Source organism: Littorina saxatilis, linkage group LG12 (assembly GCF_037325665.1).
Source record: "Littorina saxatilis isolate snail1 linkage group LG12, US_GU_Lsax_2.0, whole genome shotgun sequence".
NCBI classification, from domain to species: Eukaryota; Metazoa; Mollusca; class Gastropoda; order Littorinimorpha; family Littorinidae; genus Littorina; species Littorina saxatilis.
The window spans coordinates 9670152-9684011 of record NC_090256.1 but is presented as its reverse complement, the minus strand read 5'-3'; the positions used below and the strand labels follow the sequence as shown (position 1 = coordinate 9684011).

At 42.7% G+C, this 13860-nt stretch overlaps 1 protein-coding gene across 2 annotated transcripts; it reads left to right on the top strand.

Annotated features, from left to right (window-relative positions):
• The first annotated feature begins 690 nt into the window (after window positions 1-690).
• LOC138981215 (uncharacterized) lies at window positions 691-10510 on the top strand. 2 transcript variants are annotated; one of them, XM_070354060.1, is made up of 4 exons: window positions 691-836; window positions 5628-6471; window positions 7270-7919; window positions 8567-10510. In XM_070354060.1, the coding sequence occupies exons 2-4, from the start codon at window positions 6163-6165 to the stop codon at window positions 8733-8735; spliced, it is 1128 nt and encodes a 375-aa protein (XP_070210161.1). In that variant the 5' UTR covers window positions 691-836; window positions 5628-6162; the 3' UTR covers window positions 8736-10510. The 2 variants fall into 2 exon arrangements, with proteins under 2 accessions (XP_070210161.1, XP_070210162.1); XM_070354061.1 differs by lacking the exon at window positions 691-836 and having other exon boundaries at window positions 5324-6471.
• The last annotated feature ends 3350 nt before the right edge of the window (window positions 10511-13860 follow it).

Genomic DNA, 13860 nt, shown 5'->3' with positions numbered 1-13860 from the left:
ACATTTGAGACCTGTCGTAAATTCAAGTTAGACACAAAAAGACAGACACACACACACACAGACACAATTATAGTCACAGACACACAGACACACACAGCGAGACACACACACACACAGACAGACCCACAGACACAATTATAGTCACAGACACACACACAGAGACACACACACACAGACACACAGACAGACCCACACACACACACACACACACACACACACACACACACACACACACACACACACACACACACACACATCTAAAACTATCAACAATACTTACACAATCTCTAAAATCACAGCGCTATTACATACAACCACTCACAACCACAACCACCCCAATCAAAAGTCAAAGCCAACAGGAAGAAAGCTAACCAATAACGAGCATGACCCTGCCAATTACCGGTAAAGCGCGAGATGCAGAGCGGAACCCAATATTGACTCTGGTTATCTATCGACTATTACCACCCCGGTGAAAGAACCCTTTGGGGGGCTCGAGGTCGGGTGCACAATGCCTCGTTCCTGAATGCAAAACAAATTTGCGTTGTTGTTTGCATTGGAGTGGATTATAAAGCGTTATCAGTCCCTTCCCGTGCGATATCGGGTGTCAGGTTAAAATCAGCGCATAAGCACCGCGAGTGTTTTAGTCAAGAAGAGTGGTCGCTTCTCGCTTGGCAGCGCCGTGTTCACAGTAAGAGTTAGAAGTGTTTGGAAGGCCGTGACGAAGAATAATGTTTCACCAGAGATCAGTTGATTCGAGTCTTACATGCTTACTGACACATTTGTTTTGTTTAGTCAACAATGTTAATCGTTTCTCGCTTGGCAGCGGCGTGTTCACGGTAAGAGTTAGAAGTGTTTTGAAGGCCGTGACGAAGAATGGTGTTTCACCAGAGATCATTTGATTCGAGTCTTTCATGCTTTCTGACACATTTGTGATTTAGTCAACAATGTTAATCGTTTCTCGCTTAGCAGCTGTGTGCTCATGGTAAAAGTTGAATAATGTAAATGGCAAGTATGTTGAAGGCTTTACGCGGAGTAGAATAGTCTGTCATCAGAGATCAGTTAATTATTGGTTACAGTTAATAGGTATGTGCTAGACACGGTGTAATGAGATCATCGTGCGTCATTTGAGATCTTTTGAGTTCCCTGACACATGTTGATGTGCTTCAAGTCACTGCCCTTCTTGTGTACACAATTTAATTCACCATCTCAGATCTGACTAGACTTGTACATGGGGAGAGAACATCCCTTTACTTGAACATCAACAAGAAACCAGAACATTCTCTCCGTGCAGAGTCTTTTAAATGAATACATTTCTTTACGGAAAATTTTTGTCCTGTTTGTGTGAAATTACATCTAAGGATATTTTTATTTCTTATTTTATTTATTTATTTATTTGCCAAGCACATCATTGTGGGGATTTTAATCAATAACATGCATCCGTCTGCAATGTATCATCATTCATCCTTCAACATGTATAATATAATATGTAAATGGCAAGTATACAAGGCATATATATATATATATTATACAACATTAGGACATAACAGACAGACGGACATATAACATACCGTTCGCCTACAAGTAAGGCCGGAGCATAACATAACATGCAGATTACAATACTGATAAAAAGAAAGAAAGAGAGAGAGAGAGAGAGAGAGAGAGAGAGAGAGAGAGAGAGAGAGAGAGAGAGAGAGAGAGAGAGAGAGAGAGAGAGAGAGAGAGAGAGAGAGAGAGAGAGAGAGAGAGAGAGAGAGAGAGAGAGAGAGAGAGAGAGAGAGAGAGAGAGAGAGAGAGAGAGGATATTCTTACTGTGCACAGTAAGCTCTCACAGGGCCGGACCAAATGAGTTGTAAGGGGGGGGGGGGTTCCTCCTTTTGGGGGGGGGGGGGGGCAAATCATCAAAGCAGGCGCGCGAACTAGGGGGATCCGGGGGCATGCTCCCCCGGAAAATTTTTGAAAAACGGTTAAAATCTGTGCAATCTGGTGCATTCTGGGCCTTGTTTTGAGGGTTAAGAGCAGCATTGTTTTGGTGCTAAAACTAGTAAAAGTCAAAACAAGGTACATGCTTTTTCCAGGGGGGGGGGGGGGGTTCCGGAACCCCTGGAACCCCCCCCCCCCCTGGGTCCGGCCCTGTCTCAGGATGTTGATATTTGGGTATGTGTCCGAGTAGGGATTGTTCTTATCTCATGTAAAAGCCTGACAGGATGTGAAACGGTGAGCTGTACTGTTTTTATGGGAAGGACTGTGCTGTTCCTTTAAGTGACGCTATATCTCTTGGCAGTGTTTTGACCGAGAGGTGTTGTTTCTTGTGACTTATCAGCCCTCCAGTTAATCATTAGGGTACCAGTTAATAATGTGACAATTGTGGTGTAAGCCTTTTCAAGAAGTGGCCATACAAATTAATTAACTAAAGCTTTACTGGTCTATCTTGTGGGAGAGGACTGTGCTATTCCTTTAAGTGACGCTATATCTCTTGGCAGTGTTTTGACCGAGAGGTGTTGTTTCTTGTAACTTAACAGCCCTCAGTTAATCATTAGGGTACCAGTTAATAATGTGACAATTGTGGCGTAAGCTTTTTCAAGAAGTGGCCGCCATTCAGATTAATTAACTAGAGCCTTACTGGCCTATCTTGTGTGATAGGAATATTAGCTAGGAGACATACGATTAAGCTGCAGAACAGTGAGTCTATGTTCAGAAGTGTTTTTGTAGGCTATGATATACTTATATGTATTTATAGAGGTTTTTGATTGTAACCTATTGCTTCAACTTGATAACTTGAGCTCGTTCTGTCATGACTTACATAGTATACGAAGTACAACATAACTGGTGGAAGAAAGGTTCAGATATTTGTCGAAGTCGATATACTGATTAGTTCTGTGAAGGTCAGTTCTCTTGACACGAAGACCAGGACTGAGATGCACGAAACGAAAGTGGATGCCACCCAAACGGGAGAGAATAAATCTCGGGGTCTGATTCGTTGAAAATCACAACAAATCTTCATTCCAACCAATCAAACACCGAGGCTGGCTCCTGACCGGTTGGTAACTTTCTCGTGCAGTACATCAGCCCTGACCACTCCATTCAACAAGAAAAATGTTCATTCAAAATGAACAGCGTCGATGCAATGTCCACCAAAGATTTATTTTGGGAAGTGTTAAAGGTTAGGGTCAAAAGTTAATGAATTGCATGTTGTGCTGGATATATAAATTGTTTATTTCAGTCAATGCTTGATTCATAAGTACATTTTTCAGCATGGTGCATCTACAGGAGGGTGCTCCAACAATGATGCATAGTGCCAACATTTAGCGCAAACTTTTCACAACAGTGCATTATTACCACAAAGCGCATACAGCGATTATATAGTAGCAAGTTGCACTAAACATTTGAACAAAATGCATTTTGTTCAAATGTTAACAGCACAGCACCAAGTTTTGCATAAGTGCACAACAGCACTGACCATTTCACAAAAGTGCATTACAGCTGTGACAATTTTACAAAAGTGCATTGACCATTTCAGGCAGATGGCTAACATGCAGATTTCGCTTTTGTCTGTCTTTCTTTGAAAAGTAGGCATGTTCAAGATCGATGAAGTCATGAGCAATTGGGTTAGATGACAGAAAAGATTCAAAAACGTCAGATTCAGTTAGATGACAGAAAAGATTCAAAAACGTCAGATTCAGTGTTTTGGGCACTGTTGAACAGGAACATTCTCTCCTGTTCAACAAATGTGGGTTCAATTCAAAAGCAACATTGTCACAGATAGGCTGTGTTACATTTCTGTAAAGTTTCAAAAACATCTTCCATGTTTTGGTTACTGTTGAACAGAGGCATATTTTCCTGTTCAAAAAAGTCTGACACAAATTGTCGTAGTTGTGGGTTAAGGTTCGATCTATACTGTCCTTCAAACGAGTCGTAGAACCGTCATTGTCACAGATAGTGTTACATTTCTGTTTTACATTCAAACGAGTCGTAGAAGTAGTAGTACATTTGCGTTTGGTTGTTTTTTCTTTTAGATTCCTGTCACTCATACTAGCAGTATTGATTGAGGTACATAAATCTGTTGATGTACAGGGATGACTTGTTTGTAATGAATCCTTGTTTCCTCCACATTGAGTTTGCATTGCAGTTGGACAGAAATGAACAGGTGTTAATTGATAAACACATTGATAATGGCTTTTGAGAAAATCAATCAATTCTGCAAAGGAATTAACTTGATGACATCAAAACTGCAGCGCCATTTGAAGAATGGTTACCATTTCTGTTTCTTTGATGGGAATCAAACAAATAAAAACATTGACTATCCAAGTTACCATGAATGGCAATAGTTGACTCCTGAAAAGTAGCAAGGATATAATTTGAGACGATAAACGCCTGATGCAATCCCTCCTCAAGGTCAGTCAACTCAAAACCTTCATCATTCGCAACATCAGTAGGCAACACAGCGGGATTCGTATGTCCAGAAATCATGTCGAAAAAATATTACATTTCAAAAGCATGTCCAACCACAGTTGTTGGCAAGTGTTCGTGTCCGAAGTAGCCTTCAGTGTGTGTATATGTATTCATGTGACAGAGAACGTGACCTCATTGTTCAATCCTCTCTCTCTCTTCTTTCTCATTCGAACGCACACACGCAAGAACGTAGCCTACGCACGCATGCACGCGCACGCACACACACACACACACACAAACACAAACACACACACACCCCCAGCTGACGCACACGGCAAACCACGCACACACACACTGACTGTCGGCAAGCATCTCTTTTTGTTTTCTTTACCTTTGTTTATTGTGTTTTCGATATTTGTGTTTATTTTTTGCTTGACTTATCTGTTTTATTTTAATGTTTGCTATCCACATCGTGTGATAAATGTTTCTTCTCAGTCTCCGAGTCAGTTTAGTTTCTGCACGCCGCTTTGGTACTCCTTGTTTTTCTTTCTGGTGTTTTGTGCGCGATTGATTTGCGGATTTATTTTTATTCCTTTCATATGCAGTTGAAGTGTTGTGGGTGTTATTGTCTGTATATGCTATGTTGCGTCTGTGTATGCCTACAAGAATTTTGGGTGTAATGTGCCTGTGGTCTGCTCGCAGTCGAGCACAGAAAACATGGCGGCGCCCTGCAGGCAAATTCGTGGAAAGTCTTCCCGACCGCAGCTACCAGCGTCGTCCGCGACGCTGGAATAAAATCCTCCCTGACGAGAACCTACTGATTGGAATAACCACCAATGGTGCCCGCTGGCCATTTAGAAAGCACTGACCGTTCATACAACCATTTCTTTTGTGATTAGAAATACCCCACCGATACCAGTTGGGTACATAGCAAAACTGAACCGACCGCTAAAATCAGTCGCTCACTGAACGACGTTCGACATAATTTTACGAAAAAAGGAACATGTCTATGTGGTTAGACAAAAAGTCAATAAACTGATTGGAGGTTTACCAACGGATGTCAAGGCTACATGTTGAACGACATACATATCAGTGTTGTGATGGTCTTGTGATCCAGGATTTAATTCAGTAGTTTCGATTTTTCATTAAAGACAGAATAGTGGTGGTAGATAAACGTTTATTGCAAGTCATAAGTTACTTCATTGTTTTCATTCAGTGCTACAAACCTTTGTTTTCAGCTAAGCACAGGTGGCGCACCTTTCCAGACCAAACCCACAAGCCCTGTAGTCTGCACTTGTCAGAGCGAAAGCGTCGTCAACATTTTTTGTGGCTTACACCTTCACAGCAATGACAGCCTTGTGTACCGAGGATGAGACTTAAACTGGAAAATCTTTCAAGCATTTTGAACAAATAAATCCTCCCATTGACTGGTCACAACGAAGGATTTTTTCTCCTATCGCTTATCCTGACGTTGATAAGCAGTATCTTCATATCATCAAACGATGAATTGATAGTGGCAGCTCAACCTTCGAACCTGACCTCACCGCCAGACACCTCAAGTGACTTTAAACTTACTCAACCTTGACCTCATACCTCCACCACCACCACCACCAAAACTATCACCATGCCAGCAGAACCGACCAACCCCAGCATCAGGCCACTGGCAACTTAACCTTCAAAGCTGACCTCATCAACACCTCAAGTGACATTGAACTTACTCAACCTTGACCTCACACCACCACCACCATCACCAAAACTATCACCACTATCACCATGCCACCAGAACCGACCAACCCCAGCATCAGGGTACACAGGCCTCGCACCTCCCCCGCCCACCCCCGCCTAACGGCCCGCCAAGCCGCAGGAGGCCCCGGGGAAGCCGGGGCCTATGCCGGAGGCCCCGATGATCCCGCGATCGAGCTGCTCGAGTACGAGTGGCCGGACCTGCCCCCCTTGCCCACCATCAAGGACGCCATCACCAGAAACCGAGTGAGTCACGGGATCAGCTATCTGCTTCCTGTGGATAAAGGGAGGAACTCCATCAACAACCGATTCCGTACGGACCTTAGGGCCATGTTTCAGGTTAGTGTATGGATAACCGATTTGAGTGTCGTGTTGGATGAATGTTTGTCTTGATGTCTGCTTGCCTGTCGCTTTGCTTGTCTGCCTGTACCCCCCCCCCCCCCCCCCGTCTGTTCGGCCTCGTTTTGCCAAACATGTTGAAGGGACGTTGGGAACTGACAACCATCTCTGTCTGTTTGTTGACTTTTTGCCGTCAGTCCTTCTGTTTGCTTGTCTGCCCTTTGTCTCTTGTTTGTTTTCTTTCTACGTCTCTGTCTGTCTGTATCAGTTTGTCTATCTCTTATCCTCTCCAGCCGTCGTAGCTCACATTTAGTGGTACATGCTCCTATCTGTCACCTTTCTCCGTCACCTTCAGAAGTTTACATTCCTATTTTTAACGAAAAATAAGTCAATTAAGTAGGCACATTCTTCCGAGTACGGTGAAGCTGGGCCGATCGGTTAGTGCACGTGTCATATCATTAATTGACTGAAATATTTCAAAAACCGATACGAATTTCTTTGTCTTTTACTATCATGGGTGTGTCCTTTGTTACCCACATTTCTGTTTCATTATATATTTTGTTTAAAGAAAGACAGGCTGAAAAAGAGCAAACACACGATTGACAAAGTGGAAAAAGAAAGAGAAAAACAAACAAACAAACAAAGAAAAAAAAGGAAAAAAAGAAAGAAAGAAAGACAGAAAGAAAGAAAGAAAGAAAGAAAGAAAGAAAGGAAGAAAGAAAGAAAGAAAGAAAGAAAGAATGATAGAAAGAAACACACACACAAAATACAAGGAACATCATTTCTCTGTCATGACAGGAACCCTACGCCAGCGACGACCTTCAGTACGACGACAATCGCGTCGCTCTCAGCTCAAAGGTCCACTTCCTGTCCAACACGGGCGACACCAAGTGGACGCGGGAGCACCTCAACTCCATCCCTATCAGCCTCAACGCAGACTCGGAGCAGATGCGTCGCCTCTACGCCCACTCCGCTCCCACGGGGGGAACTGCCAGTCGGCGGATGGGCATCCATCCTCACAAGCTGCGGACCCGCTCCAACCTTTACCTGCCCCTCAAGGCCAACATGCCCCCTGAGCTCGTCAAGCTGAGGAAGGAGGTGGAAGACATCATCAAATCCGTCAAGGAGGACGACGAGGACTTCGACGAGCAGAAGCTCATGAAGGAGAACGCTCTCCTGCAGACCCAGAGCACGATTCGTCTCGGTGACACGCTCGGCACTGACAGTCAGCTTCAGACCCAGAGCACGATTCGTCTCGGTGACACGCTCGGCACTGACAGTCAGCTTCAACCTCCGAACCAGTCTCACCGTATGCCGAGTGACTCTGAAGCGGTGAGGGTCCGCCCTGGTGGAGGGCATCATCTGAAGAGGGATGAACACATGCTGACGTCGCTTGGTACCAACAGCCTGGCTGCCAAGCTGAAGAGTATACAGGTCTCGCCACAAAAGTAAGTTTTGCTGGGATAGGCCACTTTAATTCAATCAAGTGGTGTTGGTTTCTTTGTTTACAACTAAACAGATTCTGTGAATCCGTCGGAATTCCATTAGGCTCTGGTCGGGCATCAATTCCTGATAATGACAACGAAGTTTCACATGGAAGCCTGGAAAAGTATTATTGGTAGTTTTGGTTTTGATTCCATGCACTGCTTTTGTTTGTGAGTTCTATTTGCACTGTGGCGGCCGAGGTGTGTTTAGTACGCCTGTGTAACGTGTTAGTAGCTCTTCTGCTTTTGTTATCGTGAAGTAATACCTAAGCGATAGGGCTTTCTTTGTTTGGAACCTGGGTACAAACACCCAGGTTCCAAACACAGAAAAACCTATCGCTTATAGGTAAGGGTAACCCTAACTTTGGTGATGATTCCTTTGTTTTGTCACATCCGAGTCGCACGGACGAGTTAATGGTTAATGTGTTTGCAATTGTGGTGTTGATTTTTGAGTCTAGTTACGTTGAGGCCTCACTACAGACGTTAACAAGTAGATGCAGCTCAGCTTTAATGCTTATTCGCTTTTTTTCGATTGGCTGCACAGTGCAAGTACATACCTCTTGAGGGTTGACATGGCATCTCTTAACCTTTCGTCAACTCATGTATTGCAGGTTCAACAGTTACGACGAGCTGAAAGCGTCCAAGCCGCCCAAACCAAAGATTCCAGAAAGCATCAAGTCACAATATCTGGACGAAGATCGGAACCAGAAGATCTGGGACTGGCTTCACTACGGAGAAGAGATGAACGACTTTGACTTTTTCCTGTCCGTCTGTGGATAGTTGCCAAGAGTGCTGAAAGTGCTTTTTGCAGAATCAACGATTGAACTTACTGTGATGTGTGCTGATAATGACTGACTTACGGAACCACCGAGTGTCGGTGGCGGCATAGTGGCAAAAGCCCGATGGCAGTTATTTGTCCTGTCTGTCACGTACCCAGAAAGGATGCTTAAAGTTGGATTGTGGAAAGCTGCTGAGTCGTTTAAAGAATTCGTGAAGACCAACGAGTAGTAATAGACTATTCCTACATGTGCGCAAACCCGAAAGGAAAGAACTGCACAATTGTAGTTGAGTAATAGTTTGAATATCACAGAACATATCAAACAAAGACCAGCAACGGTGGCTGAAAGTTGAGAAATAAATATCTCCTTCTCTGTGTGTTGAGAATTTAATTTAGTGCCTTTGTGGGAGACGTTGTACTGAACCCTCTCAGATCAGAACTTCTTGACAATATGCCTTGAGCGCATCTTATCTGTGCTTTGAACAGAACTCTACAAAACACACATCTGACAAACAAAGGGAAGTAAGCGCTCTAAATGCACACGACATTTGTGATAGAGTAAGTGAGAGGTATGCGGAACCAGTCTACTGGCACCTGAGAGCATAACAAGCATTGGAATGAACAAGCGACGCTCATCCTCAGATCACAGAATCAAGAATAGGTGACCTGTTTGAATGCACTGGCAAGGAACGTATACGTGTTTTCGTGGATTAAACAACATGCAATTACAACTTTGGAAACTGAAATGACATGTGCGCCACGTGGGTTTTTGTAGCGTTTGCATGTTCTGCTTCTTGTCGTTCGCTGTTAGATCGTCAGTCCGGACTGCAGGGCGAAACGTGCTGTCCTCTCCAAGTCCTCTCTATGGAAAGCCGTTTGGCTCATAACCATTACACGCGTAATAAAACATAAATACACGTGTAATAAATAATTGATACACGTGTAATAAATGATTAATGCACGTGTAATAATCATTTTTACGCGTGTAATAAATAATTCATACACGTGTAAGAAATGATTAAATACGCGTGTAATAAATATTTCATGCGCGTGTAAGAAATGATTAAATACGCGTGTAATAAATATTTCATGCGCGTGTAAGAAATGATTAAATACACGTGCAGGAAATAGTTTATACGCGTGTAAGAAATGATTAAATACACGTGTAGGAAATTATTTAAATACACGTGTATTTAATCATTACATACACCCGTAATAAACTTAAAACTTGAATCGGAAAATATACGACATGCAAAGCAACAACTCTCGTCTATTCTACTTCCGGTTCGCGCGCACAACAACCGACTTCATCTGATAAAACAAGTAACTTACCTTTCCAATGCTGTGCGAGCCTGGGCAAAGGCGTTAAATTGTTCTCGCAAACCTTCTAAGGTGACATTGACGTTTGCCGCTTCCGCCATCTTGAGCTGTAAGCGTGCAAAGCGAGGCGATGAAGACGCATAGAGTGTTTTTCATGTGGATTCCCAATCCGAGTTTTTAAGTCGCTTAACCACGTGACTCCTGCATTTTTAACGCTTGTATGAAATATTTATTACACGCGTATTTATTAATTTCTTACGCGTGTATGAAAAATGTATTACACGTGTATTTAATCATGTCTTACACGTGTACGAAATGATTAAATACACGTGGAATAAAAATGTCATACACGTGTACGAAATGATTAAATACACGCGTAATAAATATTTCATGCGCGTGTAAGAAATATTTAATACACGCGTAAGAAATATTTCATGCGCGTGTAAGAAATAGTTAATACACGCGTAATAATCATTTCATGCGCGTGTAAAAAATATTTAAATACACGTGTAATAAATAATTACACGTGTATTTAAATATTTCTTACACGCGCATGAAATGTTAATTACGCGTGTATTTAATCATTTCTTACACGAGTATGAAATATTTATTACACGTGTATTTAATCATTATGCTATTCCATAGCATGAGAAAAAAGATAAATTACACGTGCAATAAGAAATAAATACACGTGTATTAGTCATTTATTACGCGTGTATTTATGTTTTATTACACGCGTAATGGTTATGAGCCAAACGGCTTTCCATAGTATGTGTGTGTGTGTGTGTGTGTTGTGTGTGTGTGTGTGTGTTGTGTGTGTGTGTGTGTGTGTGTGTGTGTGTGTGTGTGTGTGTTTGTGTAGCTAGCTGTTTGTTTGTCTGACCGATGTAGGTTTTGTAGTCATTCTTTTTGTATAAAAACAGGCTAACTATATCTTTTTTTCTTCTTTTCGATATATACCCGCTTGTGATCATACCGTTGGTTGTGTAAGCTTAACCTTTCCAGCTGCGTCTATATATATATACGACTTGTGTCTGTTTGTCTGTGTGTTTGTGTATCTGTCTGTGTATTTGTGTGTTTGTGTATTTGTGTATTCGCCATGCACGGCCAAAGTTCTCGATGGATCTGCTTCAAATTTGGTGGGCATATTCAGGTAGACCCGGGACACGACACAACCTGGTCGATATTTCAACACGTGCTCTCAGCGCGCAGCGCGGAACCGATTTTGGTTCCACCTCAGCTATTTTGGTTCCACCTCAGCTTACTACTATTTTTAGAATGTCACTGCGCTGTCCACTGCGCTGAGCGTCTTCGGATATTCCCGGCGTTCTGTTACTGTTACTATTTTTAGAAGGTCAACGCAGTGTACAGAACGTAAATTGGACCCGTAAATTATCCTCACTGTAAAAGTGCAAAGGTCGAATCAATTTACAGCCACGCGAAAAATACACTGTCATCTATCTCTCTATACATACGGCTTCTCTGTGTTTTTGTGTGTGTGTGTGTGTGTGTGTCTCTCTCTATATGAGCAACACCTGTGCATTGTTCAGTTCTGTTTGTGATGTGGTCTGGCGGCTTTTGTGTAATTTTATGTACTGGCCTTCCTTGGAGAAGCCATAACTTGCTCAGTCCTGTTTGAGTGGAGTTCGCCTCCAAAGGTGATTAACACGGTTACATTCGTCGACAAGGATGGGACTCGATATGGTCAGGAATGGCATTATGGCCACTGAATCATTTTCGTGCTGTTCCCATTCCACGAATCTGGGAGGGACCTAAGCTTGGCGGGTCCATTGTTCGGACCCGGCGAAGCCGGCGTACGGCTCTAAGTACTTCTTCCCGGCGAAGCCGGCTACCCGGCGAAGCGGGTATTCATTCTAGTGATAAATATTGCTGACACGAAAGCAGCGATTCTGTCTTTTTATGTCCTGGCCCCCATAACAAGGATTATGTATGTTTCACTTTTGCGTCGTTTTAAATGTACAGTATGCAGTTGTTTGTCGTTTTCTTTGAGTATTAGGGCTGCCCAAGGGTTAGGTTCTGAGCAAAAGACCATCGATAAGGAGGTATATATCTATGAAAAGACCAACGGACAACAAAGCTTAATTATTTATTGTACGTAAATATCTTTCTGTTTCAGAATGTCTACGATTTACAAATTGGCACATGTAATGTTAATGTGTGTGTGTGGGTATAATGCTCATTTAAGTGAAATTTGCCATGTAGTTTTGATTGGAGTTTTAATTTCGATGGGTTGGTGTGGTTTGTGCTCTGAAGTTTTCATCACGAGAGTAACACATCTGACATTTTCATAAGTTATGTTTTAGGAAGGGATGCCAAAAGAAAGGGCGTGTTTATTTTACAGCTTGCCCAATGAGTTACATCTGTTTCTGTTTTACCTCGGTCTATTTATTTGTATTACTCACACAGTTTGTACATACGTTCTGTGGACGAAATGCAATTGAAGGTTATATCCATCTGTGATTGTTGTTCACTACGGTGGCATACTTCAACATTAAAGGAGATGGACAAAGCTGTTTTAAATGATAAAGGATTCTGGTTTTGTTACAGTAATCATTTTGTATCAAAGTGTTTGTATGTGTATGCATGTGCGTGTTTGCGTGTGATTGTGTGTGTGCGTGCGTGCGTGTGTGTGTGTGTGTGTGTGCTTGCGTACGTGCGTGCGTGTGTTTGTGTGCGTGTGTGTGTGTGTGTGTGTGTGTGTGTACGTACGTGAGCGTGTGTGTGTGTGCTTGCGTACGTGCGTGCGTGTGTGTGTGTGCGTGTGTGTGTGTGTATACGTGAGCGTGTGTGTGTGTAATGAATGGCGGTTATGGTGTTTATAGTTGAAGGGATATAACTAGTGCTTTTTGTAATACAAAGAGGTTGTCAGGAGTGGTTTAACTTTGAGAGTGGAAACTTTTAACAGTTCAGTACAAGGAACTTAGTCGATAAATATCGACAGGGGGCCGACAAATGGTTTAAATGGGAAATGTGTGTATATGGGTGTGGGTTTGAAACAAACAAACAAACCAACCCATGTGAACCCCGGGCCGCAGGCCTTCGATGTAGTGATTGGAAAAAAAAGGATGTTCTCAAATGGTTCAATTCTCATTTGGTCTGATTCTCAAATGGTACCGGTATACTCCCCCCCCCCCTGGCCGCAGGCCTAGGAGTAAAATTTTTATAGACACTGACCTTCTTCCCAGGGGTCATTGACCCAGTTTTAGCTATGAGAGGTGGTTCGCCCAGAGGCTGTAGAGTATACTGGGGCGGTCTCTTTGATGTCTTGAGAGGAAACTTGGCCAGGGTAGTACATGCACCAGAACTGGTGGACACCAAGGACAAACATGAAATCGAAGCAGTTTGCTTTCAGAGAGAACGGTCGTCAGCAACTCAAACTTCTCTGTTTTCTTTTTTTTTTTTAAATCTGACTTTCTTTGTGGCCCCCTGACTCCGCCCCCTCCCTCTGTAAGGACCCTCCTCCACAAGGACCGATTTTTGTCAACATTTTAAAGGTCGCTAGAGAGGGGTTCCACTGTATGACCTAACCGCTACTGGCAGACGGCCTCAATCTTCACGCGCAAAGACGAGATTAATAGGTGCTCGGTTTTGGTATTTTGAATTACATTACATTAAACCTTTGTTGGGTTTCATGGTCATGGCAACAGCCATAATAATATTACATGATGTATAATATCATATTTCAGCATATGTGAATTACATGTCATCATACTAAACTGTCATACATTTTTATTCCTACATTATTCTGATTGATCACAACCAAACCTACTATCATTGGACACATCC